We start from the raw sequence: 16,112 nt of genomic DNA, 5'->3' as shown, positions 1-16,112 counted from the left end.
GGGAAACCCCGGTCCTCTGAAAGAGCAGTTGGTGAGCTTAACTGTCTCCAGCCCAAAGTCTGTCTCTTAAGTTAAACTATGTATTCAATTTCTGGGAAAACACTGGATTTTTTCCCAGAGACCAAAAGGGTAGATCTGTGCAGATTTAAGAATCGAAAGCTACCGACCATACTGCAGGCACTCACCTCTCTAGCCGCACAGTCATGAGGCGCCTCTTCTTTATTAACTTTTCCTTTTGGAAATCCCCAGCCTGACTTTGCCAGGTACCCCTGAACCAGCAGTACCTGTGAACAAGCAGAAATTCAAAAAAGAAAAGCAAAGAAACCTGGTTTCTCACATTCCATCACCCAACGAAAGGTATTTCTCTGTACTTATGGTAATTATTTACCAATAAACTGTGTAGAGCATGTGCCCTAAATATCTTCCAAGAATACAAATATACTAGAGTGAAGAAACACACCTTGTGTATTTAAAACCTACTGTTTCAACAATGAAATGACACATCTTTACATTAAGCCATAGGAAGTATACCATACTAAGATACAGGATGTGCCGGCATCCAGGAAGGACCTCCGCCCCTTCTCAGACATGGAAGGGGGAGAGGGACCTGTAAGGGGAGGCACTGGGAGGAAAGGGGGCTGTGATCAGGACGGAAGTGAGTCAATAATGGGGAGAAGACACAGAATGCAGGCAAAGCATCCAAAATTTAGCTCTTTAACAATAGGAACCCAAGGGTATTTTAAAACCTCAATTTAGAACATTAGATAAAAAAAAAAAAACTTGGTCAACGGGATGGAGATTAAGTCGGTCACCACTGCACTAAAAATGTTGTTCCGGTACACTCACATTCTCCAGTGTCTCATCGAGAATAATTGCACCATAAGTTGGTACTCCCATTTTATATTCCTTCCATTCATCCAAAACCTTTTCCACATCTTCACCTTGTGGCAGCAGAAATGGGCAGTGACTGAAGAGTATGGAGAACGTTAAGGAAACTTCCATTCCCCTTAACAAGGAATAAGGAGTGACATCGAGGGGCTGGAGCAACACTCAGTGTCCAGCACTAGCTGTCCTCTGCAGAGCCAGAGACCAGCTCCCAGCGCCCACGTGTGGCTCACAGCTGTGTTACTGCAGCCAGCCACAAGGGGTCTGATCCACTTCTGGCCTCCAGACACCCATACACACAGAAAAAAAAAAAAAAAGAATCTCCACAAAATTATATGTAGAAACAGACCTATTAAAACAACCTTAAGTCATATGAAATTATTCAAGCCTGCAGTTTATTTCGGTTCCCCCAAGCACACTCACTTTCCATTGAGAGAAACATTAACTTTGTATGTAACCTAGACACAAAGCAAGCTACCTGTCTGATAGATTACCAGTGCCAGACTCCCGAGCTGGACAGGAATGCAGAAGCTCCGACTCAGTGTCACCTGTGTCAGATCCACAGGAGACAGCCTGAGGAACTCGCACACATCCTACCAACAGCCACCAGGCACATAAAGAGTTAAAGCGCTAGAACCCCGGGAAGCAGGTGAGGGACACTGTACACCCTGATGCTCTCTGCCACACACACACACACACACACACACACACACACACACACACACACACACGTGTTCATTTCTGACTGTGAACACTAACGACTAGCCTAACTCAAGTTTATGAAGGAAAACTTGGGTGTCAGTTTCACAGGAAATAAAGTATGTACCTAAGGAACAAAACGGTGTAAAATATTAAAACTTACAAAATCTCTACAACCATAAGCTAGGTCTTTCGATGGTGCACACCATCAAGAACCCCATCGCAGAAAGAGGATGACGCCGTTCACTTATGACAGTTTATCAACCTCTGTAATGGTCCTTACAGACTTGCATATTGTTTTTATTCTGATGTCAACTCCACAAGCATGTGACAATGTCAATTGTGTACAATGGCAGCACAGGCCACGATGGGACTAACACTAGTTTAATCCCTGCAGGTAATAACAGAAGCCAAATCCATGAGCGGTGTCTTAAGAGTAAAACAAAAGAGAAAGGAGGACTCTGCAGAAGGAGCAGAAAGCCAGCCCTATCCTTTACAGCACTAAGACATTTGGTCAAAACGAAGTCATGTTTAATTCATCTCATAAATAAAATCTTATGAGCTCCATTACATATTTTAAAGTTTAGTTTTTTAGATGAGTAAGAAGTAAAAAGGCCAATCAACTGACATCGTAACGAAAAGACAAACACAGGCTCCATTTGGTTATTTCGCACCTCAAGGCTGAGGCCAGATGCCTTAGCTATCCCATGAACACCTCAGAGAGCAAGATACCGAAATCACGTCTTCAATAAAACTGTTGTAAAGACATCCAATTAACAACAAAACCCTAACATTCTTAACATTCAACTCTGTAAGTTGATTCTGCACCCTAATGAAGAGTTTAACTAAAACAAAACCCAACAAAACAAACTCCCAGGAGGACCCCAGCTTCTTTTTCGAACATGTCCTCAGTCCCCAGAGCTCAGCTGAGTTGCCAGTGTCTCACTCTTTTCCACGGACTCCGAAACATTTTTTTCACTTCCTCAAGTTCTTCTTCCAAAATGAGCAGACTTCTATCTAACCTCAAAATACCTTGTTTTCACAGTCCTTAACACTTATTGTTTCCTAGATAATGGGTCTGTCCTAATCACACATACAAGTGACCTGATTTCTAAACATACTCTTAGATTAGGCAACGTTCACTTATGTATTAGATAAAGGGAAGTGGGAGTACAAAAATTTTTAAAGCTTCATGATCTCCACCAGCCAAGTTAGAGGTGGATCTCTGGGCCCTCGATCTGAATTTGCAATGGTCTCTCTGTTCTCTGACTACTATGAAACTCTGCCACCCTCAGAGCATTTTCCTGTCTCTCATGACCCTAACTGTTAAGCCTACCTTGTTCACTGCAAAACGGCTGGCTCATAATAACCATTTAATTATCTAACAAAGCCAAGTTCCTTCTCAATAAAGGTATATTTTCCATGTAACAAGAGTAAAAAAATAATGCAACAAGGTCTTGGTATCTGTAACACTAAGGCTAAGTATAAAACTCACATGTACTCATAAGCAAATTCTCATTCAGAAACTCAAGAAAATACAGCTGTTTGGAAAAACTGCTAAGTATACACAAGATGACCAAAACAAGGGATTCCCATAGCTGGATTAACTCCTAAAAGCAAGATCTTTCTTCTGTACAGAACCAGCCATCATGCCTTTAGCAAAAATAGTATTCAGTCTGATCCTCTTTTCTACACATCTATTCAACCACGTGTCCTCCATACTTGTTTTGACTGTTGTTTCTGGACCCTATAACCTCGGCTCAGATCACTACTCCTGTCTTAAGTCCTAGTGCTTGCCTGTGGCTCAGGTCCCCAACCAAACACATCTTGGTATCATTTTCACATGATGAGCTCAAACGCTGGCCATGTCAACATCTCCAGACAGTATGTTATCCATTTTCTATGGAGCCGCAGGAATCCCTTATGTTATGGGTGTGGGAAGAATCAGGGAATTAGTAGTCTGGTATTTGGGGTCATTTGTATCTGTTCTAAGGATACCTTTAACAAGTTGAACTTGTAGGGACAAACTCACTCAGTACACAGTGAATGGCTAAGAACAGTATCTACCAAATAAGGAAAGTCACCCCAATCATGATTTAAGAGCTCCAACCCCACCACAGGTTCTTCCACCCACTTCCACTATGGACCTACGAGAATCCCTCACTTGGCACAAATTATTTTTTTAACTCTACACAGAACACGCTATATCTCCTTTATAAATGGCTTTGTCTAAAATCTTTCTATCCTACTTCTAAATTCTAAGAGCATTTAATACAACAACCCATATTTTTTGCTATGTAGACAGTTTGATAATTTTAGACATCCATAACTACTACATTAATATATATATATATATATATATATATATATATATATATATATATATTTTTTTTTTTTTTTTTTTTTTTTTTCCTGTTTTTGGGGCAGGGCTTTCCTATGTAGCCCTGGCTGTCCTGGAGCTTGGTCTGTAGACCAGGCTATCATTCTGAAACTCAGAGATGCACCTGCCTCTGCCTCAAGTGCTGCAATTAACTGGATGAGCCACTACATATGACTAAGCTATGTCCTATATAGGAAGAAAAGCTTCTTTGATCTGATCATTTGATTCATGAAATACCAAGAGTGGAGCAAAAATCACAACTGTTCCAGAAACAGCCTACCTCTTTATAAAGGGAAATCGACTCTAATACACGCCTACACACTATACACTTCAGTGCTGTGAAAAACAAGAGCACAACAGCCTCACGTCTACTTCATCATGTGCTACCAACGAGTTACAAACACTCAAAGAAAAAAGGGAAATTTGTGTAAACGTATTTTATTAGAAAGAATCAAAGAAAATCACTGTGGCAACAAAAAGGATATCAGCTTTGGCAAAGTCTCTTATCCCACACTGAGGTAATCCTGGTGTGTTCTGCATGTAGAAATCCAAGTAAAACCAATGGGCGAGTTCAATCTGGAAGCACACTCGAATTGCATTGTCTCTTTCTTCACTGGGAATATGCAAAATAAATCGGCTGCCAAACCAAAAACATACAGAAATTATAACTACAAATTATTACAGTTTAATATATTTACTTCCTTACCCCACCCACCAACTAAGAAAGGAGAACAGGAGCAGTGTTGTGGATTTGGGTTATCATTTATATTATGTTATAATACGTATAACATAATAAATAAATTACATGGGAATTCTTATGCCTGGATGTAAAGATGCCCAGGGTCCCTCTCCCCAGTTGGCTTTGTTTGGTAAATACAGTTGCTGTCGACCAATGACCGGGCTGGGAGACAAAGGCTGGACTGTCTCTGGATTCCCAGGCAAGAAACACAGGAGGCTGGGTCTGGGGGGGGTGGGGTGGGGTGAGTTTGGTGAGGAAAAGGGATTGCCATGCCAGGGATAAGATCCATCCTTGAAAGCAGCAGAAGAGAAAGCATACCAATCATTTAAGAGCCAGGAAGGAGCCACTCCTCCTCTAAGGTAGCAAAGATGGAATATAGATCTTAGTAAGTAATAACTCAGGAGTATGGGAGGGGAGGTGTTAGCAATGTGGAAGTTTTGGAGTGGCCCAACCATTGAGCGGATTAAGACATACTAAAATAGAAGGCTGTGTGTATGTGTCTTTCTTCCACAACATTGGGGCAGTAGCTAGCAGCAACTACCAGGGATATTAGAGTGGATTAACTAATTACCAACTACAGCAACAGAGCAGCCCTGAATATTTCGGATGAGAGCTGCCAGCAAGAGTGTTGTGAGCGGGGTGTGGTGGTGCAGTGTCTGGACCACGCCACTAGGAAGACTGAGGCAGCAGGGTTGCAAGGACTGGCTCAAAACAGGACCTGTAGAAAAAATTTTGAAGAACTGTGTTGCTACAGTTCCCAAACTAACTTATGGGCCTCCTAGCAAATAAAAGCAAGCAAGGAAACTATTGGGATTTCTTCTGAAGTCCAAGAATACACAAGTGTCATTATAATCCAGGAGGAGTATCTGATATCCACGTAGTACCCAGATATAAACAAGAGACAGCCATGGGAGATTTCCCAAAAAGCCTAACTACAGAGCCTTGACCCACACTAACTTCCAAATACTCCCTAAAACCCAAAATGACTTCTTAAAACTCACCAAGAAAGGAGGGAAAAGTATTTGTGTGTGTGCTCATACAGGAGCACACAGCAGTTGTATAAAGGTGATACAATGCGATCTGGAACACAAATCTAAGAGAGCATAAATGCCAGCAGGTGTGAAACATTCACAAATTCCTTCTTTCAGTTGAGCATTTTAGGAACTCCTTTGTCCTTCAAGCATTAGAAGCAAATTCAACTAAATGACCTAAATGCGCTGGCCTTTTGGATAATTTTTAATTGCATTATTTATTTGCTATGATGCCAAGTGGTTTTTCTGTTCTCAAATTTCAAATCAAATCAAAAAAAATATTCTAAAATTTTAACATCAGTGTCACATTCAAATACATCAACAAGAGCACAAACATATGACAGATGGATCAATAAAGAGATAGCGATCCGTAGAGTTCAAGAGGCTCTGAGCACACCTGTTTATTCCCTCCACCCTCACCTCAGACTCATCCCTAGGGACTCAGAAACACTACCTTCCCCATGCAAGTGCACTAGACTCCTCTGAACACGTTTATGCTCTCTCAGACTCACAAAATACCCAAATTTGTTCAATGATGGTATACAGTATACTGACAGTTGTAATTTACCTTTTAAATGTTTAGGCTGATCTCTGCCATAAGACACAGCCATGGAACCTGGCCAAAATACATAAAATAACTAATTTTACACTCTTCTGAAAAGTGAATTCACACAGGAGGAAGCTTGTAAAAGATCCACACTCCTCAGTATACCCTGCTGTAACTGGGGACACTGGTGGGTGTCCAAAAGTCTGACAAAGTCTCTTCCTGGGTCACAGAATCTGACAGACAAGGTAAGGTCCTTCTAAAGCTCAGTGCATAGGACTGCCCAGTAATGCAGAAGTAGGGGAGGATATTCCTGGGAAAGGGGCCCATAAAATTGTGTATGGGCACTGAGGTTTATTCTGCACAGGCTCAGATTAGAGTAGGAGCAGCCACTTATCTTTTAGTGAATTGAGAAAAATTGCTGGCCAAATCCCTGACTGGCCACTAGGTGGCAGAGAGAAAAGTGCACTGTAGAAACCAGACCTTCTGCCTGGCTAGTGTCTAACTCAAACTGCTGCTTCTCTTCTAGATTCGGCCTAGAACAGCTTCCACAACAGGAGGATCAACTCACTACACCTGTCCTAGGCCATTCCTTCTTCCCATTCTTTCAACAAAGCACCGTCTAGTTTGGTGGCTTTGCTTCTCTGTTGTTCTGAGACAGGGTCTCACCATGTAGCCCAGGCTGGCCCTTGGTCTGCTTTGTAAATCAGTCTGGCCTGAGACTCAGAGATCCACATGCCTGTCTCTGCCTCCAGAGTGCTGGGATTAAATGTGTGTCATCGCTGCTGGTGCGCGGCACTGCTGATCTCTCAGAGCAGGCAGGTCTAGCAAGAGTGTTCAGCACCATGTCCACATGAGTATACTACCTGCCAAGCTGCCACAACCAAACCATCTCCAGACACCGACAAATGTCCCTGAGACATGTATGCGCCCATGTGCGTGTGTTACATCCAGTAGAGACTTTCTGCATTAGATGTGCTAATAAAGACAGGTTATGGGAGACCACTGTTTGCAGCTGAACTTCTGTACTAGCATTCTGAATGCATGAAATGGAAGCACCAAAGCTACACCACACTGCTTTCTGAACTTCCTAGAAACTAGGAGACAGTACAGCCAAACTGCCAAAGGCTAGTTTCAATAAGGAAATGAGAAAATAAGAAGCCCCCTTCTTATACGTAAACTAATACACATTTACTGATTAGTCTTCTAGAACTTTCACCTCGGTGCTGTCAGGCAAGGAGAAAACTTCAAAACAGAAAGGCCACTCTTCATTCTTCCCTCAGGCCCCTTGCCTATGAACCCACTGCTCACCTGGTTTATGCTGCTTGACGGTGTCAGCTGATTCTACAACACTAACTGAAGCCATGGAGAAGACCTTCCAAAGACTGTTCCCTTCTGACAGATCACCATGCTGTCTTTACACAAGTCAGAAAATGCAATTTAGAACCACACCAAGGTTGCCTGTGACCGCTTCCTGTACTGTCTTTTCTCTCTCAGTTAATCATTATCATCGCCCTTCCCTGTTCTCTCCAATCAGTTCCTGTCACTTCAATGGCTGGAGGGCTAAAAAATAGAGCCTGGGGCTCCATAAGGGTCACCACTTAAGAGTTGGGGCCTTGACTGTACCACATAAAAAACCTGATGACTAGCCAGAGTAAAGCAAAGTTAGTGAATTTATTAATCAGAAATAATGGATAGTATATCCTTTAGGTATAAGTACAGTAGAGTAGGGTCCCCCAGCTGTCTGAGGGCCACAAATATGACTGTGCTCCTAACAATCCTCACTCCTCCTCCAGATAACCCTCTCCAGACAATGACCCAAGGGACATTCTCATTTGTATTCCTAGACAAAGTTCTTGGCTACTTCCAAATCTCAGGACTTCTTGGTGCCCAGATTACTTGGTAGCATAGGAGAGCTTTTAGTTTAAGGATGGCCCCCACCAAAGATCTGACTCTCTCCCTTACACTGGGAGTAGCCTCCTTCAGTACAAAAAGATGATCGAGCAATTCACCTGTAGCCCTAACATCCTCACCTGAGAGGAAAACTGTCTGATTCTTCAAAAACTGGCCTTCTGTAGCTGTAAGGTTTCAACAGGCTCCATCTGATTGTCCCTGTAAGAAGTACTCTCAGGCACAAGGAACCTTTTTAGTATATCACAAGGGTCTCATTTTAACTACTGCGACCTCATTCAGAAAACTACTAAAGACCTTTTTAGGTTTGACACAATTTTTAAAAATTCTGCAATGTCCAGTTCAGACGAATAGCTAGACCCTGCTATGAGACCTAGAGGAGACCCGAGAAGAAACCATTAGATAAGACTCTGCCATGATGTGGGCCCTGGACCTCCTTGAACACTCACCCCAACACTGGCTTGCTATATTCTTACTAAACCCTTTCTTCTGTGAGCAAGAGTTGAAGTGGTGGTGGTAAGAGTTTAACTCAGTGCTGTGAATTTGGGGGCCCTCCAAGGGTCATTACATCTGGGGGGCATGGGAGAACTCCCCTGCCTCGGTGCACTGACCAAGGTTAGCTCTTGATGGAAAGCCTCTAAACTGTAGACAGAGAATGATGATTTCCATGTTATCACTAGAAGATCCTGGAGTTAAGCTTTCAGTTCCTAGTGGGCCTTGCACTGTCTCATGTAACAGACTCTTTAATGACCCAGAGCAGACCACAAACCCCCCCCCCTGGTAAACTTTAAGTTCTGCTACGAGATTACTATATCCTAACCCCAAGGTCTCTCTCAATAAACCTGTGTGAAGGTAAGATCCTACCTGTGGTACTAGACCTGATCTACAAGGTTCTCCATGTTCCCAGTGGAGGATCCCTGGTTCACAGATATAGGATGCAGACCTTCAGGGTTTTTGACAGTAAGCCTCAGGAAAGCACAGGCCACAGGAGCCCTCTGGGTACATCCACATTAGCCTTAAAGGCAGAACTAATTGCTCTCACTAGGGTTTCCAGCTGGGGCACAAATGACAATGTTTACACAATTTAGCTTATGCTCTCCAGATGAACAGGAATAAACGGCCCGTTCACTGCCCTACACAGGATGTTTAATATGCTGTGGTGGTTTGAATGAGAATGTCCCCCATAGGCTCAGATATTTAACGCGTGGTCTTTGTTCCCATGACCTTGTTTCGTGTGACCTTGCTGGACAAAGTATGTAACAAAGTATGGAGGCAGAACTTGAGAGTTGTGCCATTTCAAGTTGGCTCTCTACACTGCCTACCGTCTGCCACTTCCACTCCACCGTAAACATCACCCCTGAAGAGCAGCTAACCAAAGAAACCAAATTCCCTCTATATAAGAAAAGTCAACGTGTTTTATCATAGCAACAGAAAAATAACAAAACCACACATCTATGAGATTTTGGCCCTAGTATAAGCCTCCTAGCTTCCAACTGAGGCAGCATTCAGAGCAAGTCCCATCAAAAAGATCATTCCAAGATGCCTCAAGACAGCACCCAGACAGAGCAACAGGCAGCTGGACTTCCATTCTCCACTGCCTTAGCTCCCAAGCCCATGCCCACAATATACTCCCTTACAAGGCCCAAAGGCTTTTTATAGACCAAGACTTCATGACCACTCAGAGGGATGGTTTCAAAGCCCAGAAAATAAGCAGGTTTTCTGAGTCTTCCCAAAGGAAGGGCCACACACTGGAAGTCAGCATCACTCCAAAGTCTGAGTCTCTCTCTTTTCATGCACATTCTTCAGGCTTTGATATTCACTTCTAAAGCTGCTACTACCTGCTGTCAGGACAATCTTGAGACTCTAATGGAACTCTGTGGGAGAAGACTAGCAAGCGTCTATGCCTCCAGTCTAGGGACTCATTATTTCCGGTAAGTCCCATCACCGAAGGGACAGAGCCATTTTCCAGTAAAATTCAAGGGCCTCGGAGGTAACCACTGTCCTCAGGGAACAAACACATCCTTCCTTGCTCTGGCTTCCCAGATCACTGTAGTCTGTCAGTAGTCTGGCCTGTCTTTCATGTTCATTTCACTCAGAGTGAAGAAAACTCAACCTTCAGTTTCCCTCAGGACCTCTGCCATCCTCAGTATGCTAGGAAGACTGCAAGGACCACTCCAACTCCTAAGAGATCTCTCCCCAAACTCCCACTTGAGACTAACAGTCTTAGTCTACACTTCTCAGATGTCACATCACTGTAAAACTCATTCCTGCCCTTGGGGTAATTTAAACCCTTTTCACAGGGTAAAAGCCCACTGGAACCTGTGGACTAGATTTAATCAAGTCCTGCTCATGTGTCCAAGTGCCGATCACCACTTGGGCCACACACATGCCTCCATTACCTGAAGCTCACAAATTGCCAAATACCAGGAGAGCCTTGGAGATCCCTGTCTAATCTTTTGGCCAGACCTAGGTAAACCTGTAGCTTTGCCAGGATTTATTCTCCCGTTTTTCTGAATTCTGTGGTATAGTTTTATAAGCTATCGCCTCTCATTCCCAAAACATCCTCTAAGACCCAACACAGTGTAGGACATTCCTCTTCCCTCAGGAAAACTGTAGACCATTCTGGACCAAAAGTCACCATTTAACTCAGACATCACTGGGCTATCCTACTGCACATGTTTTTTTTTTTTTCCTCATCTTCACAATCAGTTTCATCATACTTTCTACCTGCCTTCCTAAAGCAATCGTATGATGTGACTCTATACATGTGATGTGCACAGGTGTGTGTGCAGGGCAGAGGTTGACATCAAGTGTCACCTTTCTGTTTTGTTGTGAGACAGGGTCTCCCTATGTAACTCTGGCTGTCCTAGATCTTACCATATGCTGGGATTAAGGATGTGCCCCACCACACCCAGCTTCCTACCTTATTTCTTGATAACAGAGTCTCTTACTTGTGGGCTAGGCAATGAACTATGGAACGTGCACATAAGACTGTGCACATTCATGCAGAGCTCACATGCCAGGAGATAGCATCAGATTCTCTGGAACTCATTAATAGCCATGTGGGTACTGAGATTTTCACCTGGTCTTCTGGAAGGGCAACAAGTTCTCTTAACTACCGAGCCATCTCTCCAGGCCCTCCCTAGCCCACTTTTGCCATTATGGCCACGTTTATGAACGTTTCTCCTAAAGAACCCCTACTTCCATCCCATACACACAGCTTCCTTCCCTACATCATCTCCAGAAGGCCCTGGACCTATCACCCCTAACACTTACTACCGATAACAAATGCTATTGTGCTTTCACACACACAGCTCAGAGTACAGTCTTGGAAAATGGTGGCCTCTTCAACTAGGCTCTAATTTACATTAAGGCCATCCACCTGCCATGAGAAAGTCCTCCTTTCCAAAGACACTTGTACATCATGCAACTTCACCCTCCTGTTAGAGAAAAAAACACCCTCAAACACAGGCATGTGTGACAAAGCTCTAAGTATCTCTCAATTCCAGACCATATGCACACATGTGTGTGTATATATATATATATACGTATATATACGTATATATATACACGTGTATATATACACATATATATACGTATATACATACATACATACATACATACATACATATATATATATATCCTTGACTACCTGGAGCCTGGCTTGTGAAACTCCTAGGGACTTTTGGCTCCTTATCCCAGATGGCCAGTCACAAGAAAGACAACTAATGCTATAAAATATACTACTAAATAAAGAGGCGGGGTAGCACGTTTGCCACTGAGGCAGAAGCAGCAGGAGAACACAAGTGCTATCTTTAGCTATATGATGCTGAAGACTAACCTAATATACATGACACTATGTCAGTCATGAAGTGGGAGATCAGCAGAGCATGTATGACACCCTATCTCAAAATCCTTTGTCTACTACTCAACAAGACAGTAAAATGTCCACATTTCCACCTAGATATGGACATCACACGAACAGCACAGCAAAGGTTAACTATAACAAAAGAATTCTGATTCCCTTTTGGGGAGATTCCTCTAAGAACTCACAATATTCAATTTCTGTTTCTGCAGTATAATTTTCTTGAATAAAACAAAACCTGTCTGTTTGGGCTAATAACTATCTTAGCCTCACACCTCCTGCATAGAATCGTCTCTCAGCACAATGGGAAGTTTATAAAAAAACAGATCCCACAGAGCACATACTATAACTGAGGTTTAGATATACTCACGAAGCAAATGAGATAGGGGTAGAAGGATTCGAGGAAACTCCAATTGTGGACACAGTAGCAGGGTAGATGTGCTGGGTTGCAGCTCTCAACCTATAGGTTACAACCCCTTTGGGGTTGCACATCTGATGTTCACATTATGATTCTTCACAGTAGCAAAATTAAAAATTACACTTATGAAATAGGAAAAAGTTAAGCTGACGGTTGGGAGTCACAACACGAGGAACGGTGTTGAAGGGCTGTGGCATTAGGAGGGTTGAGAAGCATGTACTAGAGAACCAAAATCCAATGGTGTAAAATATCCAACTGGAGGTCTGGGGAGAGAACTAGGCCAGCATGGTGCAAACCTGGGGACCCCAGTTAGATCCCAGGAACCCATGTAAAGTGGAAGGACAGCAGCAACCTCACAGAACAAAACTAAGATCAAGAGAGAGAGACAAATCGCAACTTGAAAACTGTTACTTTTACCAACTGAAAAAATGGTCAGCTGGCTTAGTAACTAGTTTATCAAGCATCTAGCCCCAACAGCTGAACATATCACTCTGCTTAAAAAAAAAAGATCAGTGTATAATAAAATGTAATATAAGGAAGCAGCCAGAACCAATGGCTTCAACACTTATCAGCTAACATGCTGTCTGTACAACAGGATGTAATTATTTGGTGAAGAGAGTCACACTACAATCACAGCAGCTGACATCACTTCTTCAGATGATGAAATCCCAGGTAAGAGAGACTAGCCTGGAAACTTTTAGGAAGACTAGTTGTAGATGCCTGTAAAACAGTGGAAAGTAATCTGATCCTTTGTTGTCTTTAATCCTTACTAACTCACACATAATCACTCACTTCCCCAAACTCCTTGACTTTTTCCTAATTATAAAAAAACATGCATCTGTGGAAAAACAAGTAAACTGGGAAACATAACAAAAATTACAGCCCAGTAGTCCCACTTCAGACTCAAATTCTTGTAGTGATAAATCTGCATCCATGCATTAAGCTATTTTCTTACGAAATTTAGAAATACAGAAAATAAATTCCTTGTAACTTTTATAGACTCAAGTGAATGTACTATATGTCAAAAATGTATTTCTCCCAGATCCAAAGAGTTACAACTTTAAAATCTTTTTTTTTAAAAATCAGACTTAAAAGTTATGCACATACATGGTTTTGCTTGCATGCATGTATTATGTGTACCACAGGCATGCCTGGTGCCCACATCATTCAGAAGAGGAAATCAGATAGCTAAAAAGCTGGAGTTATGGACAGCTGTGAACCACCACGCAGGTGCTGGGAGAACACTAAGTAGTAAGAGCTTATTAACTACAATTAACCTGTGCATGTACTTTGCGCATACACCTGCGACGCTTTAAGTGCTTGATTTAGACTTTTTTATTACACTCACATGATACAGAGGAAAGGAAAAATTTCAAATCTTGGTTTTCAAAATTAGGATGTGTCCCTGTATAAATTAATCCTTATATCTGTTTGTCCAGGTGAAGGTAGAAATCACTGTACCAATTTCATTCAATACATGTGAGAGGAACACTAGTAAAAACTTCACAAGCATATTTCGTTCCTTAAAATAACTCAGAGCGCTTGGGGGGGTCTAGAAAAACACTCAGGTTTAGCAGCCACATGCAGGGATCCTACCTTCAATTTCAGGTATTAGACATCCTCCTTTGGCCTGGGCAGATACCTATAGACATGTCCCCTGCCTCCAATAATTAGAAATAAAACAAATACTTAAAAAATAGAAATGCAAACAGCTTGAATGTGGAACAACCACTGAGTTTCACTTTTAAACCCAGGTAATCAGTTACTAAAAGTGAATACAGAACCATCATTTGCAATCTTAGTAAGTTATTTCACAGTCCAAATAAACTAGCAATGACTTCATAACAACGCACCAGGAACTTTACTTCGACAAAGAAGTATCATGAACATGTTTTCGGCTGACTACAATTACTGTTGACAAGAACGCAGAAATTCACTCCTGTGAAGACCCACGGGTGACCATTTCCTTACAAGTAAGTGGAAAAATCAAGAGATTAAAGGGAAGGAACTCTTGGATTGTTCCTCTCGTTCTCAAAGATAAATCCGGGTAAGTTCTAGAAAGAATAATTAATTCTTTACAAAAAAAAAAAAAAAAAAAAAAAACCGCAAGGGTAAACATGCAGAGAAGAAAAGCTTAAGCTAGAAAATTGCTCCCTGTGTTGATCCAGGTACCTGAGATCGTAGAACTGAAATTAAAAGTGGATTCTACCTACGTGGAGAAAAGACAAAGGGAGGAGGAAGAAAGACACAGGTTAAAGTTAGAGGCAGGAAAAAACAAAAAGCCCCCACACACACTTCAAAGAAGGAACAGGGCAGAAAACCACAAGGGAATTCAGGTTTGGGCGAAGGGGATTCACTTGCAGGAAAAGCAGAATAGTTGAAGTGGAAATGAGGTTCTGTGGTGCTCCAAGGTGGAAGAGATAAGAGAAACAGAAACTGAAAGACTTTGGGAACTGAATGGGTGTCGGGCACTGGCGAGCAGGGCGGGCAAGCGGGACCAAGGGAAACGGAGTGCCGAGGTGTAGACTGCAAGGACCCGGGGCTGGAAAAAGAGAGGGGCCCAGCCGCAGGGATGGGGAATAATAGGGGCCGGGGGCGCAAAGGACCCGGGGAAAACGGAAGAGCTAGGACCGGGGGCGCAAACCGGGACCCGGGAATGCAGGAGAGCTGAGGCCGAGGACGCAAAGCGATATCCGGGAATGGAGAATCAAGGCCAGGGCGAAAAGAGGGGCCCGGGGACAAGGAGGGCGAGCCGAGGCCCGGGTTCAGTGCTGAGACCCGGGACTGGTGGGGAGCCGGGGGCGCAAAGTAGAACCCGGGAATGGAAAGGGACAACCGAGGTTGAAGAGCAAAGCGGAACCAAGGAGAGGGGGAGGGAGAACAGAGGTCGGGGCCGCCCCTGGGGTGAGGGAATGCGGAGGCGAGGGTGAACCGCTAGTACCTGCAGAGATCATCCAGGACGCTGCTGGGAATCTCCAGGCGTTTGGTCTCCATAATGAGGACCCGCAGCAGGCGCAGCTCATCCCGGCTCCCCGCAGCCGGTACCGTAGAAAAGCACAGAGGTAAGGGCTCGCGGACCACTGGAACCCTCTGCCTGGACCCCGAGGCTGGGTCGAGGCGAGGGGCGGAGCCCTGGAGACACGCCCCCTCTGCGTGAAAGGCCCAATGTAAAGCTGAGGGACTCGCGCCTGCGCGCCCTTCGCCAATGAGACGTTTGTTTATTGGTTTGTGGCCTCCAATCGGTCTTCACGTTGCTCAGTTCCTGCTCATAAGACCAACTTCCCGCCACCTTTGACTGAGTGCACAGGGGTTGGGTTTGCGCCTGCGTGTCTTGTGTGCTTTCTACTATACTAGTGGGAAGTTTTGAGCTCCTATTCTAGGACATTTCTCTTTCACGTACACTCCCCAGCATCTCACGCTTTGTCACAGTGGCTCTAACCTAATGATAATAAGTGACTGAACAGGCGGCAAACCCAGAGCGTTTAAACAGAAGGGGGTATCCGCGATTGCACTCACCAAGCACACAGGCTCACCACAGTATTTTATTACCTTTAAGCCAAATGCCAACCCCCGGAAAAGATCTTAATCCGATTTTTGTTGGCAGATAGGGCCTCACCACATAGGCCTACCCCACTACCAA

The 16,112-nt window shown here is 43.5% G+C and overlaps 1 protein-coding gene across 2 annotated transcripts in view; it reads right to left on the bottom strand.

Moving 5' to 3' along the window:
* DCP2 (decapping mRNA 2) overlaps window positions 1-15,486 on the bottom strand; it is a 32,435-nt gene extending 16,949 nt beyond the window's left edge. For both annotated transcript variants that reach the window (XM_080920463.1, XM_080920464.1), the window contains exons 1-4: window positions 15,414-15,486; window positions 4,450-4,601; window positions 847-974; window positions 186-284 (exon numbers count right to left, since the gene is read on the bottom strand). In XM_080920463.1, the coding sequence (XP_080776589.1) occupies window positions 186-284; window positions 847-974; window positions 4,450-4,601; window positions 15,414-15,466 (432 nt within the window). In that variant the 5' untranslated portion in view covers window positions 15,467-15,486. The remainder of the gene's footprint in view (window positions 1-185; window positions 285-846; window positions 975-4,449; window positions 4,602-15,413) is intronic.
* Between the last annotated feature and the right edge of the window lie 626 nt (window positions 15,487-16,112).

Source organism: Micromys minutus (assembly GCF_963924665.1).
Source record: "Micromys minutus genome assembly, chromosome: 8".
NCBI classification, from domain to species: Eukaryota; Metazoa; Chordata; class Mammalia; order Rodentia; family Muridae; genus Micromys; species Micromys minutus.
This window is presented reverse-complemented; position numbering and strand designations above follow the sequence as displayed.